The 18,197-nt window shown below is 41.8% G+C and overlaps 1 protein-coding gene across 1 annotated transcript; it reads right to left on the bottom strand.

Moving 5' to 3' along the window:
* Positions 1-12,693: 12,693 nt before the first annotated feature.
* LOC124290560 (achaete-scute complex protein T4-like) lies at positions 12,694-16,240 on the bottom strand. Its single transcript, XM_046727307.1, has 2 exons — positions 15,713-16,240; positions 12,694-13,212 (listed from the first exon to the last, which is right to left on the bottom strand). Exons 1-2 carry the CDS (start codon positions 16,238-16,240, stop codon positions 13,099-13,101), a joined length of 642 nt encoding a protein of 213 aa, XP_046583263.1. The 3' UTR covers positions 12,694-13,098.
* Positions 16,241-18,197: the final 1,957 nt, after the last annotated feature.

Below are 18,197 nucleotides of genomic sequence, written 5' to 3'. Positions count from 1 at the left end.
AGCGGGGTCCAAATGGACCCCAAGGCTATAAATATTGTGATAGAATCGCTCAGTGGTAAACTATCTTCATGGGACGTCGGGTAATCTTCATTGACCATTTCTTCTTTTTAAAAATCAGGTTTAAGATTTAGAAAGAATTTCCATTATAGTTGTAATATTGCACATAACCTACTGGGGACTGATGGGGTCCATACAGACCCCACTGACAAATCTTTGACCAGCATTTAGAATTGTTCAAGGCAATCAGATTCATTTCACCTTTTTTTGTCGGTCTTCTGTGACTTGTGTGCCTAGAGCACATTCTAAATGGATTAACAAAACTTATTTGAACTTACGCAACGGGAGCTTGGTGGTGATCACTCTGATGAAGTGATGGTGGATCTGATGAAGATTATCAACCATCTGAAGGATCTGAAAGCACAGATTCCGACTGTGACCTGAGGATGACGCTACTTCCGACCCCTTAATTAATGTACTTAGACTCTCCCAGTGTGTTAACACGGTCTGAAATTCGACCGATTAGCACAGAACGGATCGGCACTGCTGACTGTTCAAAATTCGACGGATTAGGCCGTAATCGCTGAGCGTACCTGAAGGCGGCGTGGAAGCCAAATTGGGCCTTTTGCTGGACTTCGGGCCCGGATGTTGTTCCCCCTTACCTGTGTACGGCTCCACCCTTAATTGGCCTCAACCCAGGAATTGTCCGGGCAGTTAAAATGCCATTTTTGTACTGATTCCACCAACCGGAACTGATTGTCTTACCTGACGTCATACGTGAACGACCGGACATTAGCAGACTATATGAGTGTTGCGCTAACGTAGATAATGTCTTCATTAGAATGATATTGTGTTTCGACAAAAAATAAATATGTGTGGTGACTTCGCTTTGTGCCATTTCTATTTGTTACATACAAACGGCTATAGCAAACTATAGGAGATAGGTCTACAGGTGGTATAGCAAGATGTATTTGGTACCACTGGAAAGCTTAGAATCTCTAGTTTTCCAAAACAAATGTTGTCAGAGTGGAATTCGTGGCGTTTTCATAGTAACCATGTTATTTTTCAGAGAACATGACTGCTATATACACTTCCTTTCAAAAGTTTAGACTCACTAGTGTAAATATAGCCACTTACTTTACTTAACAGTTCCTAACTAAATTTTGCAAAATATTCCATACTGTTTAAAGGTACTGTTTAAACATGAACTGATGCATTGTAAAACAAATTCGTAACGTTGAAAAGATTATTGTCATGAGTTCAATAAATGATAAAAATCGGTGCAAATTGGCGAATTCTTAATAAAACCTTACATCAAAACGCACTCACTCATTCACTTAAATGCTGAGTATGGTAGACGTACAGCACCACGTATTTGGTATCACAAGACACCTCACAGATTCAGTTTTCTGACAAAATACATTTCAAAACAGTAATTGTTAGGACACATGGAATTCAAGGGCGTTTCCATGGTTACAATGCATTTTTAAGTGTATCACAGAATGCATTATATCATGCCTTTATGTAACTAGAAAAATGTATTATTGCTTTTCAACAGTGTTTACAGGTGTCCATGGTAATCCTGCTCCATGTGATAAATACATGTGTATAAACACCTTCAAGAATGTCATTATATACAGTCGTACAAAACATACTAAAGTATAAGATTTTGGCCTTTTTGATAAATTGATAACATATGTCCCATTATAAAACAAACAAAATGGTCAGTCAGAACCAGAAGCTCTACTAATAAATCCAAATAGAAGATTGGTCAAATCTTTGAAGGGCATTTAGAAGTGGAATGTATAAGAAAAGCAAGATGTATGGCTGTCAACTTCTTGATTGTGAATAGCACGACGTTTCGGAGTGTATGCTAGCTCCTCCATGACCTGATGAAGTAGTGAGTGACCATACATTCCGATACGTCGTGTTATTCACAGCAAGAAGTTAGCATCCTTAAATCTTGCTTTTCTTAAAAGATTGGTCCATTTGAGGCCACTTAATTCATCCAAAACGTCACATTTGAAACCATTCAAACCCACAAAACTTAAAGCATTTGGTAGAATATTGGGAACCCTTGGAACCACTTATAAAGACACTTCCACTTGTAAATAGTCATGAAACCAACAGAAATTTAAGAACATATATATTTGGCACCTTTAGAGCACATTTAGTTGCTATGGAAATCAAGGGCAGATTATTCAAAGGGAGCTAAGTCTGAATGACCCAATATATTGCAGAATCTGAACCATATCGCGATAATCGTATCGCGAGATACTGTACCGGTATATACCGGTTTACCGGTAATATTGCTCAGCCCTTGTATGTCAACACAAATAAGACCACACTGGTTCAGAGCTCAGTCCTTGTGGTTTGATAGACTGTCAGTTGTACCTGAAGTAATGGTGTGCAACAGCTGCCTCGCCATCGCCGAAATTTTGGACACAGCCAATGTGGACATTGTTGAGGCGTTGCTACACCGCCCCTCTTTCAGAGCCTTTCTGCTGTTACCTTTGTCACTGAGTTTCATCAGGCGATGCGCATTTTAACACGTAACACCACAAGTAGAACAAATCTGTTAACACATTATACTAGATCCTGGGAACAGCATTTTAACCTATCACAATCTGCAAAGCCTCTCCATCTTGTACTTCAGAGACATGTTTTATATAACCAACTGTTGCCCAAATAAAACGTGGCAAAACCGTGGCATCAAGAACTGTCAATGACATTCTATATTTGAATAGATCAAAGATAACATTAGCAGTTTGCTTTATGCATATATTTAGTGATGGCTTGTGTAACATACAGCTGTTTACAATCAGAGACATGTAACTTGTTTAAAGGTCAAGGTCCAGTTAAAGATCACATGAACATGCCTGATAATACAACAATACATCAGATGTTTTGCATAATATTTCCATATGAAGTATAACGTACTTACACAATGTACTTTCATGAGTGAGTGAGTTTAGTTTTATGCCAGCAACATCACACGGGTGTGTGTGTGTGTGTGTGTGTGTGTGTCTCTCTGTGTGTGTGTGTGTGTGTGTGTCTCTCTCTCTGTGTGTGTGTGTCTGTCTGTGTGTGTGTGTGTGTGTGTGTGTGTGTGTGTGTGTGTGTTAGAACACCAGAAATGGGCTTCACACGTTGTACCCATGTGGAGAATCGAACCCGGGTCTTCGGCGTGACGAGCGAGTGCTTTAACCACAAGGCTACCGCCCCTTGCTTCTGTGAAATATTCCACCGGTTATGTCAATGCCTTTCAGCTGAATGTTGCGATGCTGTCAGTGAAACTTCGTATCAACCACTTATGTAACTCCGCTATGGTACTGGTGACTGACAGTGGAGCGAATGCTGGATTCGAACCCAGGGAAAACATGCCTTGATCAAATATACGCAGCTCTTCACAGAGAGTTGCAGGACGTAGCCTCACTATCCCCCGTTTTCCCGGTATAGAAAGTATTCCAACGCGTTTGGCTTTCTTCAACATACAAAGTACGGCGTCTTCGGCATAAAGCATGATAGATCGCTGACAAACAGACAAACACACACACACGAATTCTGTATAAAGGACCTTTTTTCCGTTTACCTTCAGATTATTTTGGATATTCTTGTTTGGGACCTTTTTCCCGTTGCAGATATTACCCTGTAGCTTCCAGCCAATTTCTAGATTTAATCAAATTGTACATCATTCTAATTCTTATTTGCCGATCGTAAAATGGCATGCTGTTGTTCGCAGGACACCCCTCGGCGCATGTTTCAACATCAGCTTGATTTTAGCGGGTAGATATTACCCTGTAGCTTCCAACGAAAAAATATTATTCACCAGACATTCCTTCGTGCAAATAGTACAACATTCTTTCCCTCCGCTCCACTTCTTATGCGTGAATAGTGAAACAATATTCCTGGGTATTCTCCCCAACGAATACTGCAACATAATGTCCCCTGAGGGTGCTTTCCAAATTATTGTTCATAGGACACCTTTTCCGCATATTGTACAGCATTGTTCCCTCTGACCGCTCCCTTTCCATAGTGTTGGCCACAACATTGTTTCCCTGACCCCTCCCTTCCGCTGCATAGTGCAACATTGTTCCCCTGACCGCTCCTTTCCTTAATTATTGTACAACATTGTTACCTGACCGCTCCCTTTCCACAGTGTTGTGCAGCATTGTTTCCTGACCCCTCCCTTCCAAGTGTTGTGCAACATTGTTTTCCCTGACCTGCTCCCTTCCAAGTGTTGTGCAACATTGTTTTCCCTGACCGCTCCCTTCCAAGTGTTGTGCAACATTGTTTTCCTGACCGCTCCCTTCCCAGTGTTGTGCAACATTGTTCCTGACCGCTCCTTTTCCTTGAATAGTGCAACATTGTTCCCCGACCAGCTACTTTCCAAGTATTGTCCAACATTGTTTATTCTAACGCGTTTGGCTTTCTTCAACATACAAAGTACGGCGTCTTCGGCATAAAGCATGATAGATCGCTGACAAACAGACAAACACACACACACACGAATTCTGTAAAAAGATATTTTGGATATAAAGGACCCTTTTTCCCGTTTACCCTTCAGCCAATTTCTAGATTTAATCAAATTGCATTAATTCTTATTTGCCGATCGTAAAATGGCAGTCGGCGCATGTTTCAACATCAGCTTGATTTTAGCGGGTAGATATTACCCTGTAGCTTCCAACGAAAAAATATTATTCACCAGACATTCCTTCGTGCAAATAGTACAACATCATTCTCCTCGGTTATTCTTATGCGTGAATAGTGAAACAATATTCTCTGGGTATTCTCCCCAACGAATACTGCAACATAATGTCCAGGGTGCTGTTGTTCGCAGGACACCCCTACCCCGTGCATAGTGAAACATTGTTCCCTCACAGTTCCCTTTCCGAGTATTGTACAACATTGTTTCCCTGACCGCTCCCTTCCAAGTGTTGTGCAACACTGTTTCCCTGACCGCTCCCTTCCCTTGCATAGTGCAACATTGTTCCCTGACCGCCTCCTTTCCGCGTATTGTACAACATTGTTCCCTGACCGCTCCCTTCCACGTGTTGTGCAACATTGTTCCCTGACCGCTCCCTTCCCTTGCATAGTGCAACATTGTTACCTGACCGATCCTTTCCACGTGTTGTGCAACACTGTTACCTGACCACTCCCTTCCAAGTGTTGTGCAACATTGTTTTCCTGACAGCTCCCTTCCAAGTGTTGTGCAACATTGTTCCCTGACCGCTCCTTTCACTTGAATAGTGCAACATTGTTCCCTGTACACAGTTTCCATGCTGCTGTAATGTTACATAGCCTACTCCGGGTTGATGCCCAGCGCGTGGTACATGTACTGATGTCAGTCACATCACATACAGCTTTAATCAACAACCATGATTCCATTGTAAGACTGAGGTATTGGATCTATCATGCAGCATCTCGATACCGTTTGATTGACTGCAATCATTCCTCAATCATGATGGCGGCACCAAGAGGAACGCTTGTACAAAGCTCCTTTGTTTAATCGGATTCAAATTGGACAAAGAAAACCGTTATCAACAAAGTACATTATAAGCCACGCAAACTACACGTCCCATCAAAGGGCACATGACCTTGAAAGATGAAGAATATGATACATACCACTTTATGAATGTTGGGGTGATATTTTTTAACGAGGTCAACCCTAATCTACACTAGTCCAACAAAGATCAAATAAAACGCCGAAAATCCCTCCCCTGAGAATGTACCGTGTGTTGATGTGATTCTCATATCGAATGTCCGGCGTTGTAAAAAGGGGAGAGGGGGTGGGACACAAGAAGCCCGACTGTGGGAACGCTACATGCGTCTTCCCCTTGAAGACGCCGGCCTCACTTCCAGCACAGGTGAAAAGCCCCAGAGATCTACAAGTCGTCAGTATTTCAATAAACATATCTTCAACAATACCTCATCACTTAATGTGTTGGAAACAAACCCGAAATCCTAACATATGCTAATCCCCAGTCTAAGCCAGGTCACCTGATCTGCGTATCCATCTCACAGAAGGTCGTTACCGGCAACGGGGGTCACAGGTCACGCTGTGCTCCACAGGGGAGCTGGAAATTAGAGGAGTTTAGACCTCTTTTGTAGCAATTAAACCCGAGAACAGACGAGTTTTTCTTTCGCCTCACAGAGGACGATTCATCAACACCAGAGTTGCTTGTTGCCAGGCCTTGATTTGCAGCTAACACGATCATGGAGATTAGAACTAATCTTGATGAACTTTCCCAAGTAAAGAATGAAAGGGTGAGCTCTCGTCACCACCGACAGGTACATATGACGGGATTAGAGATGTTTACTCGTGAAGGGGAGGAGGGGGAGGGATGATGCTTCTTGAGCTGGATGAAGTATTGTACGTGATAATTGCATTCTCTTAACTGGTTAAGTGGAAGCGTGAGATTGGTTAAAGCCGCTTTCAACAGTTTGTTTCTGTTCTTTAGTTTCTTATTCATTTCATATAATTAACAAAAGACAGCATGTTCTTCTGTTACGTCCACACGCAACACTAATATGAAAGTGTGAGTGAGTATGATTTTACGCCGCTTTTGGCAATATTCCACTAATATTACGGCGTGGGACACATATGCTTCACATATTTTTCTACCCACTAAGCTACCCAACCATTCTGTCCCCTGATAGGAGTCCCCAGTAAAAGTTAAACCCATTGCCTATGTTTACAGAGAATGAAACAAGCAGTGAGTCAGTTGGTTTTAGCAAAATGGGCTTGTACCCAAGTCGGGAATCGAACCCGGGCTTTCGGCTTGTCGATCGGTCCATTTTAAGAACAAAGTCATTACTAAGTGGTAACACTGGTGGCCTCGTGGTCTAAGTTGTATATCTTAGCTGGAGGATACGTACGCATTGAAATACTTTCATTTTGGTAAAACAGAGTTAATTTTAGTAATGGAAACCAGGCGCGTAGCAAACCAATTTTTTCGTTTAAGCCTGATAGGTTGCAAAACTTTATATTTAGCTAGTATTGAGGGCTTGCCCAACCTTTTTAGCAACAATCATGTGTAAGCCCGGGCCTTTTTTTAAAATGGTAGCTACGACCCTGAAAACACATTGTTTCAATAACTAAATCCAGTAAGTTTGGTCATAAAATCTATTTTGTATTGATTTAATAGAAACTAAATTAGTAAAATGAATTATTTACTAGTTAAGAATGAAATACTTAGATACGATGAAATCCCAAAGCTTTTACATATTCAAATTGTAAACATTCAGGTCTCCATGCAATCTTGTCTTCTTCACAATTGTTCTGTAGCATCCCTTCAGAAACATTTATAAGTGATAATCTAGGATGGTAACAATTACTCCATACACACTTTATATACGACGACATTGATGATAAATTGGGCGAAGCGGAGCACTATGGTTAAAGTGTTTACTCTCCACGTGAGGTGGCCCTCGTTTGATTCTTGACAAGAGTACAATTTTGAAACAATTTCTCGCGCTTCCGACAGTCATGCTTCGGCAACATTGCTTGGAATGGGTTGGGAGTGAGGCGGGATATTTCTTTTTTTTTCTATCAGTCTGAAGCATAATTACATGCATATTTTCATGCATATTCTAGTATAGTTCATATTTTTTCGCTACCGCCACGTTTATGAAAGTTGGGTCGCTTCCTCAGTCAGTAGCATGGTCTGCTCTAAACTGGGTTTTACAACCCACTGCCCTCATATAATCCGCCCGCCTTTTACCTGTGAAATATTGCACAATCGTCGTTATAAACATTATGTGTTTTTGTTATTTTCGCAGTGTCTTAACGTATACCTGCTAATGTAATACATCTCCATGTAGCTTATACAAGCTGTACTAAACGATGCTTAAAGAGGCATGTATCCCTTACCAGACAGGGAAATGTGCGAAGCAGCTCCGCTTAAAGTGAGACATTCCGTGAAACCGAGCACTGCATCGCAATAAACTGGTCACCCGTCTTTGAATGCTACAATGGCGTTACGTCGCTGAGGCACTTTGGGTGGATTCAGGACAGACTGCCTTTGTAGACATTGTGACAACGCCATCTCCATATTGGTCACAAATCTCAGTCCAACGTGACATGCTGCTGTAGACCGACTAGTATTTATGTGACAGATCTCACGTATCTCCTTGGCTTGGCTGAGCGTTGACTGAGCTTTTTGCCGAAAATAAGGTACCTCAAAAGTTTCATGAAATAATTGTATCCAGCCGGGAGCAAGAAATCAACAACATTGCATTTGTCATATACATAATATACTCAACAAAATTAGAAACCTGAAATCCAAGTTATAGGTAGTGATGGTAATGTGGGCTATTTGAACATGGTCTTGGGGACTCACGTGAAACATTTGGTCATGAAACACAAGACCGCCTCCGTGGTGAGAGCGGAAGATCGCGGGTTCGATCCCCGACCGCGTCATACCAAAAGACGTTAAAATATGGTACTTGTTGGTCCCTGCCTGGCGCTCGGCATTAATGGGTACAACAAGGACTGGTCGGCTTGGAGTCAGTATAATGTGTCTGAGTGGGGTATTCATGCTTCACTGCAGCATGGTATCTCAGTGAGCTAGCACTATAAAACCAGCTTAAGTCTGGGCTAGTACAAGCAGCCGCACATACACATACACACGCATGCACGTCGTCATATGAGCGAAATATTCTCCAGCGCGACGTTAAACCCAATTTCACCTCACCTCACCTCACCTCATGAAACACAACAATCACGTCACGTGATCACCTTAGGGATAGCACATGCGCTGGGATGCAGACACACATACATAACTAAACAGGAAAACTCGTGAAACCTGCTAAGATCAAATTAAAAAACCCAAGTGAACCGCGACCCACAAACCAGCAACGTGAGCGAGTGTAGGCTTTATACGGGACTAGTGCTGGTATTGGCATACAACCTGCGATACGATACATCACGATGCTAAAATTTTAGTCACGACGATATATTGCCAAAGTATCGTGCACTGAAGCTGCGATACGATACGAATCCCGATATAAGGGTGACGATACGATACGTATCACGATACTAAAATATTTAATTCTAACACCAACTATAAAACACCTGAATATCAAAACAAAACCATTTTAAAGTATTTCGTCAAATTCCGCCAGCGTTTTTCAATGTTCATTCGGAAACGAGATAATTAAGTTTATACACGGACTTTGTGAATGATAATAACATGTGAGCGCTATGTCTGACACAGTTCTTGACGCAAGAATTTCCGAGAAAACGTTTACTTATAAAGGGAAAATAAGTAAGCAAATATTTTAATCATCAAACAAAAGTGAGTCTTTTTCTTGACAGATATCGCGATTCGGCAATATTCAAAGTTAAACATCGATGTATCGTTGCCCATTTGAAGTATCGTATCGGGATATACGACAATGTAAAACTTTGTATCGATTCACTGTATCGGCGGCCCATGGATCGATGTATCGATGCGTATCGATAAATCGTCACATCACTATACGGGACAATCCGTTGGCGCAGTTGCACGAGCAGTCGACATGGGCACGTTCAGCACGTTCGTGCATCTCAATGACGTGCATGGGACACGTGGATGCTTAATTGTCATGAGTCTGTTGGGATGGACCGTTGGGGAGGTGACTGCATATTTCCATGGCCACGGAAACACCATTTCAGTATTTCAGACGTTATCAGAACCATAACGAGGTTGCTGATCGCCACGTGGAGGACGTCCACGCGTCACGACACCAAGACATGATAGATGGATACGGGTCCCCAACACCGCCAGGAAACGTTAACGGCATACATACACGTCGTCCCGTCATACCATCTATCCTGACGCAACGTCATGGAGAAACCCTTCATGTCTGTCAACCTCGCTTGTGGTGGAAGTCTGTTGTATTTGTAGATGTGTCCAGATATCAAGATCCCGTTTAATTTCCAGTGACTAACGTCGAACCCGTAAAGATCCGGGTTAGAATTTATGTTCAACAATGCATACAAGAGGCGGCTAACGGGATCGGGTGGTCAGGCTCGTTGACTGTTTTGATGCATGTCATCGGAGATCGATGCCCATGTCAATCATTGGATTGTTTGGCCCAGGCCGGATTTTTGACAGACCGTTGTCACATAGATGTTGTTTCATTTTCAAATTTAGAAAGAATTTTAACAATACACATTTTTGTATGTGGCTGGTATACACAGATACGTTTCCCCGTTTTTCTAAGCTAGAAACTTCACTGCTTATTAGTTTCAGTCGAGGGATGTGTTTCCACTGAATATATATAGTTCATCCAACCTGACTAGATTTAAGGATTCCCTCTAGTGTGAAACGTCAAGAAGACTTTTTTCGTGAGGAGCTTGCACCGATACCAGTGTTCTCATATACCAAATGCAGTGGAAAACATGTACCGTAAAGACCACTTGGTTGTAACTACAGTGACCTGCGTATACCGAACATCGATCCTTACAACGAACCGAAGAATATAACGAAGACTTTTTAACCTGCCCACTTGCTGTATATTTAGTGCAAATGCGTGTGTAACGAACTACGATTATAACGAACTTCGATCTAGTTCGTTATATAATCGTAGTTTACTGTATGTGATCTGGTCCTGTAATCTGCATAGACGCGCCGGTTTAAGACTAATTGTTGTAGGGTATATGAATTATTTTAATGTTGTGTACGGTCCATGTCACATTGACATGTGTCAGAATAAACTATTTATCTTTTTAGCCTGGAGTGAATTTTAAATATTTAGGAAAATATACACACTGATGAAGGTTTTGGCACTCATAATCATCCCTGTACTGGACCATGAATTTTTAAAATAGAAGAATGTGAATGTAAAACACAATGACTATTAAACTGGCGACCAGATTTAATCACATTAAACATTAACGCATTGTTCCAACATACAAACATCTTCAGGCACTGCTAGATGAAACTTCTCCTAGCCGCACAAGGAAAATGTTATAAATAGCGAACACGTATGTTACAAATAGCGAACACCTAAGTTATAAACAAAGAACACCTATGTTATAAACAGCGAACACTGATGTAATTCACAGCGAACGCTATGTATACACCACGAACACCGATATCTTACACAGCGAAGAAGACGTCGACGAACAATGTTTTATTTTTACCACTATCACGTTGAATATCATCCTCGGTTATCAAGGGTATAATATCTCAATATTGATATCATCCATATCCCGGACACATTCACCATTGGACCCGACCCGAAAATAGCCGACCAATCAAACCAACCATTAAGTCGTGACAATGTTCGTGTGAGATCACTGATCCGAGGTTCGGAGGTATAGCCATTGCCACGTCATTTCTGAAACGGTTCTATGCCATCGAATAGATCAGGGTATTTATCATAAGTGAATGAGAATATAATACACTTGTGCTGTGAAAGTCGCTGCTGTTTTATATGCTGTAGATGAAATAATTAATACACATAAATACTTTAGACACTGTCAAATGAATGTTTTAAACCACAGTCAGAGCGATTCCACGAGGCCCGTAAACACAGTTACTTGGCCAGGCGAGTGGCTGAAGAAATTCTTCGCAAATGTGATATATTGTTTAGTCCTTTTTGGATCGGAGGGCTGAGGATTATTTTTTTTAGAAAACTAAGAATATGACATTATTCCATCACTTTCTTCAGCCGAACGCCATACACAAAATAGATCATTTGTTTGTTTCAGATTCGTAGACTAAGCTTAACGTCGTTTATGAGTCACCTGACAGAATGTAATACTATCATCAATGCAAATGTAACTATACTGACGTACAAAAGTAAGTATACACCTGGTATTTTGGGGCTATTCCCTCCCAAAATATAAATATTTTTCAAGCAATGTTGTAATTGGGTACGATATCTGTGGGGTTTCGGAAACACTTGCATAATGTTTGTGACAAGGCAGAATCAAAACATTTTTTAAATATTAATTCTGTTTTAAAGAAAATATTTTACCAAAGAATCAGGTGTGTACTTTCTTTTGAACGTCAGTTTAGTCCACCGAACAAACAATGACGTTTACATGGTGAAGTGGATATTCACCGAGAAAGCACAATGTGTCATCAGCGTTAATCCAGTTTCAATAAATAGCCTGTATCACTTATCCTAGCTGCAGATAACTCGCGCCACCAGTGCATCACTACCTGTCGGATCTGCACAAAACCTCCGCATCAGTGGAAGAAGGATAAGGTAGAATACTCCATCTGTGCCTCAAATAAAGCTTGCTGTACACTGACTCAGTCATCCGTCCCTCTCACATACAGTGATTATGCCTATGCTGTATCCTCACTACAATACACTGTGTTTATTTGCTGGGTCTGTCGTGGAATAGTGGCTAATCCCCAACTGCGGCAGGTATTCCTCCACTGTCTTTTCCACTCGCATGGTGAATTGGATATTGTCTGTGGAAAGTTCGATTTTCTTGAGTTCATGATCAATATTTGGTTCGTTTACTATGGCGGCAACAGAACAGGCATCAGGTACAGAAAGCGAAGTAATCAGCGGTACGACGTTGGCATCGTCATCAGCACCGTCATCCTGAATTTCAGCACGTCAACAGACTAAACCCCCACCGTGTCTGACATGCAGTTTGTGTGTGTGTGTGTGTGTGTGTGTGTGTGTGTGTGTGTTGTGTGTGTTGTTGTTGTTGTTTGCTGTTGTTGTTTAACACTGTGGTCAACAATATTCAGCTATATGACGGCAGCTGTATATAACAGAAGATGATCCAGACAATCCGGTGAATGATATTATGAACATCGCTCCAGTTAATCATGTCCTCTAGCCTGGCCGTCCGACCCATTAAAAACGTCAAACATTAGTTGTTCAGGATGAGTTCTGTCCCGAAATCTCCACGTACGGCCAGTCTTATAGAACAACACCTAGATCATGCCACACAACACAGGGTTCCACTTCAGTTTCTTCAACCTCGTGGTCCATCGGGATCTGGTGACAATTTTGTCCTTCACACGACTCCATCCAGCGCACATTCGACCAGAAATGTTTTGAAATAAGTCGAGGTGACTGGATATATCTTCGCACGATGAACAGGTCCATTGCCAATGTCTCTGACAGGTCAGTTGCGTCACATCAGTGACCCCCGCAGAGATCGAGATAGCCATTGGAGTGGACATTCACTTGTGCGCATGACGAGGGAAAGTGCACGAGGCGACCACATCTTCTTGGTTGTCCTGGCTGCACTTCCTGGAACAGGACATGTCAGTTGAAAAGATGGGGAACTTGACTTATTCAACAGTGAAGAGATGGGAACTTGATTTATCAGCAGCGAATAGATGGGAATTTGACTTATTCAACAGTGAAGAGATGGGGAGCTTGACCTCATTCAACAGTGAATAGATTGGGAACTTGACTTATTCAACAGTGAATAGATGGGGAACTTGACTTATTCAACAGTGAATAGATGGGAACTTGACTGTGAAGAGATGGGAACTTGATTTATTCAACAGTGAATAGATTGGGAACTTGACTTATTCAACAGTGAATAGATGGGGAACTTGACTTATTCAACAGTGAATGGATGGGGAACTTGACTTATTCAACAGTGAAGAGATGGGAACTTGATTTATCAGGAGCGAATAGATGGGAATTTGACTTATTCAACAGTGAAGAGATGGGGAGCTTGACTTATTCAACAGTGAATAGATTGGGAACTTGACTTATTCAACAGTGAATAGATGGGGAACTTGACCTATTCAACAGTGAATAGATGGGAATTTGACTTATGTAACAGTGAATAGATGGGAACTTGACTTATTCAACAGTGAATAGATGGGAACTTGACTTATTCAACAGTGAATAGGTGGGAACTTGACTTATTCAACAGTGAATAGATGGGAAATTGACTTATTCAACAGTGAATAGATGGGAACTTGACTTATTCAACAGTGAATAGATGGGGAACTCGACTAATTCAAACATGAATAGATGGGGAAATTGACGTATGTAAAAGTGAATAGATGGGGAACTAGATTTATGCACCGATGAATAGATGGGGAACCTCACATATGCCTCAATGAATAGATGGGGAACTATATGTTAGATTCGGTTGAATAAATAAACTCACACAGATCTTTGGCAACACTTGTTATATTTGGGATTACACTCAAAAAGAACGTTTTTCGGCGGAGTCCCATCAGGGATTGGAACCCACACTGTTAGAGTGAGGTACCGAATCGCCAGCACACAAAGTCAGCTCTTTAACCTACTCAGCCAGCAAACAATAGTTACATAAAACAAATAAAATTATTTATATTTTCACAGTACGTTTAATTTTTTTTCTGAAGTATTTTACTTGTTTAGAAAAAAAGGTACCCCTTATTTGTTCTAATCTAATCTGGGGTAGCCTTGTGTAAAAACGTTTGCTGAAGGCTCGAGTTCGATTCCCCAAATGGGTACAATGTGGGAAGCCCATTTCTAGTGTCCCCCGCCGTGATATTGCTGGAATATTGCTAACAGCGACGTAAAACCTAACTCACTCACTCCAATCTAATCCCCAACTCCTCTCCACAGACCCTATTCCTCGTCCCTTAACCTCACCCTATTCTCGCCATAGGAAATCTCTCACTCCATATCCTTACAATCCCTATCTTCGTATATCTATATCCGATATCTATACACACACCCACAATCTCCATCCCCATCCCTGACAAATACATGATTCCACCCCTTCATCTAGCCAAAGATTTCCCCTGTTTTCCCTCGGTCTCTCCCCAATAATTCCTACCTGGCAACCCTCTCACTCTTCAGCCTCACCTATAACAACCCCCACCCCCCTTCTCCCTCAGCTGAATAACAATTTATATCCAAGTGTTTCATAAGTAGACAACACGGAGAATGTTTTTTCTAATTACAGCACAACCTGATATTTTATCCTGACATGTAATTTATAGGACTAGACAACATACACAGAGTTTAATAGCGACTAGATATCCGGGTATTGTTGACAGCCATAGCAGAAATTTAGTACTGTGCTGGTATTAATTTTCATAACGGTAATAAACATGAGATATTATAAAAAAACTAGAGAATCCGGAAAGCGTATATAGACGAGTCAACGAGGTTCTTTAACACTCAGCAGTTGACCTTACATCCATAACGACTAGATCATTTCTAACTACTATATAACCTGGAAGTTGTTTTCGTAACAACCAGACAAACGTAAGTTGTTTCACATCGACTAGACAACGTGGAACATGTTTTATAACAAATAGACAACCTGGAACTGGTTTCATAACTTTTCAACCTGTTAGTTGTTTTACAACGACGAGGCAACCTGTTAGTGGTTTTATAACGACTATTCAACCTGGAGTTTTATAACGACTAGTCAACCTTGAGTTATATAACGACTAGTCAACCTGGAGTTTTATAACTAGTCAACCTGGAGTTTTATAACGACTAGTCATCATTTAAGTTGTTTTATATCGACTTGACAATCTGGAATGTGTATTACAACTACGAAATACACTGGAAATTGTTTTCTAACGATTAGACATTCTGATAGCGGTTTTACAACGACTAGTCAACCAGGAAGTGGTTTTACCACGCCTAGACAACCCGGAAGTGGTTTAACAACGACCAGACAAACCCAAACATGTTTTGTAATGAATAGACAACTCGGAAGTTGCTTTAAAACGACCTGGAATGTTCTTGTAAGTGTTGGACAACCAGGTGTTTTTACACTTACCGGTTGGCCTTGCATCCAGTTCCGGCCGCCGTCGACGATGTTATGAATGTCAGAGTTGACGTAAACCTGATGTCCTCCACAATCCCTCCTAGCGTCACGTGCGCGTCTGTCATGGTCCGTGATCATGTCTTCCAGCTGTCTTATGTAGTCTATAGCCACCCGGAGAGTCTTCACCTTGGACAACCGCTTGTGTTTCGGCTCATACGGAACGTGTTTGCGGAGTCGGGAAAAGGCACCGTTGACGGCCTGAACACGACGACGTTCTCGTGCGTTGCGTCGCTGCACGAGATGTGGGGGTTTCTGGCTGTGGGGAACATGACGATATGGTGCCCCTTTCTTGTTAACAGATCTGACTGGATGGTCAAGTCTGGCTCTTGGCCTGTCCTTACCCTGGCGGAAGGCGGCGCCCGGCGGTGTTTCCCTGGGTGGGGATGTCGTCGTCCCTGCCGACAGACGCGAACATGCGGCCATGCTCCTCCTATGAAGGTCGCACGTACTTATCTCAATCATCTGATTCCCTGGTCGCATGATCGGATCCCTCCGGATATTAAATCATTGAATATTAATGCGAACAGATAAAGCTGGAGCAGTTTAAGATTGCAATTACTGGTAGTTTCTTAGATAACGCCCCGAGGTAGATCGTTCCATCAACACCGACATCGCCATCACCGACATCGACAACACTAAACTTCATGATGCCAAATCTAAATGGATTTCATTTGAAGCATTAGCTATAGTACCACTGTCGCTACGTCATCAGCGCAAAATAGCAGACGCACCACCTTTGTGACGAGGACACCGTCTGAGCCGACGGGCTAACGCAGGGTATATAGGCTGTATACACCGACACCCAGACAGTAATATAGGAGGTGTTTAATGATTGTAACCTGCCGGTGAGGAGGATTCGTGTCTACACAAAGCCAGATATGGGTCTTAGTTCAGTTTCCCTGCCCCTAGATCGAGCGAAACATGACACAGAAGAACGGGTCCCCAAACCCACACTCAAGCCAAGGAAGAAATTTAAACACGCGAGGTGGTGAGCGAAATATGGGGACATATGTCACAAGTGGTTGCACATAATATAGGTACGCCACACCCCACCGACCATAATAATCGTCAGGCTGACTTTCAGTATCATTTTGTGGTTGAAACAAATGAATAATTGCATTTACTGGCACTCGTCTGTATAGCATTACGTGCCTTAACCTTAAACACGTATCCAATAAGGTGTTTATGGGGTATATTTGAAACGGCCTACGTGAGAACACGATAGCAAATAGTGGGGCTAGCATCCAGTACTAACTCTCTTATTACGCTGTTAAATGTTTCACGTTTCACATACACAGAACAGTGTTGTTGAGCAATACCATTAGAGAAATCTCCTTTAACAGGTACGGGATTTATAACTCAGCGGGGCTAGAGGAGAGTCCATCATGATTGTCGTTAGAAGAGCATAAATGGGGGATTAGATGGAGGCTATGGGACCCTTTTGAAGACCACCCGTGAAAATACATTCTTGACTTTCTGGATGTCAATCACTGGATTGTCGAAACGAAGTGAACCCGACGTTTTGAATTTCCTTCAGGTATCAAAATTACTAATTTATTAAAAGGGGATAAACTGACGCGATGCTAACCACTAATTTGCCTGTGCGAGTTTGACTAGTTTGACAGACTACACCAAGATCACCATTTGAAGATCAATTACTATTCTACTGAAACTTTATGATACATTACTGAAATACATTACTAAAAAAAAATATGATAATCAAATAGTTCTCTTTTCTGGGCACAGGTCCAGGCGTTCGTTAATTACCCAGTGGAATCTGCAGTGAATCTCGTCAAATCAAGGTTCGACTTACTAAATGTGTGAAATTATTTCTTGATGTCTCCCGTATTGATCTGACTAGAACATTGCTAAATGCTTTGAATAACACTAATCGTTTATACAGTCAATTCTACATTTATAAAGCCAACATTCTCTGTGAACATTTCTTTAAACTGTAAGTATTTCCTATTTAACCGATCCGTGAAGATCCGGGGTAGAATAGGTCTTCAGTAACCCATGCTTGCCACGAAAGGCGACTATGCTTGTCGTAAGAGGCGACTAACGGGATCGGGTGGTCAGCCTCGCTGACTTGGTTGACACATGTTATCAGTTCCCAATTGCGTAGAGCGATGTCCATACTCTTGATCACTGGATTGTCTGGTCCAGACTCCATTATTTACAGACCGCCGCCATATAGCTGGAATATTGCTGAGTGCAGCGTAAAACTAAACTCACCCCTCACTCACTCACTCCTATTTAACCAGTCCATTAACTTCACTCACTCACTCGATAAAAAAACATATGATATGATATTTCCGATTGGAATGAAAATGGGTGGTTCCAATAAAAGTGACTAGGAATGGTTCGGGGTCGGGCATTGAACAGATAAAGGCTCTATAACCTCGTACTGGGGGTCGGGGTAACATTGGGGAAGGGG

Source organism: Haliotis rubra, unplaced genomic scaffold (assembly GCF_003918875.1).
Source record: "Haliotis rubra isolate DU_JTF1 unplaced genomic scaffold, ASM391887v1 Scf47, whole genome shotgun sequence".
Lineage (NCBI taxonomy): Eukaryota > Metazoa > Mollusca > Gastropoda > Lepetellida > Haliotidae > Haliotis > Haliotis rubra.
Note: the sequence above shows the minus strand (reverse complement) of the source record. Positions and strands in the feature narration are given on the sequence as shown.

Excerpts from the sequence above, each read along its gene's own strand:
- LOC124290560 (XM_046727307.1), bottom strand. The coding sequence starts at position 16,240 with ATGCGACCAGGGAATCAGATGATTGAGATAAGTACGTGCGACCTTCAT. Across the intron at positions 13,213-15,712 it reads ACTGGATGCAAGGCCAACCG|GAAGTGCAGCCAGGACAACC; the intron begins GTAAGTGTAAAA and ends GTCCTGTTCCAG.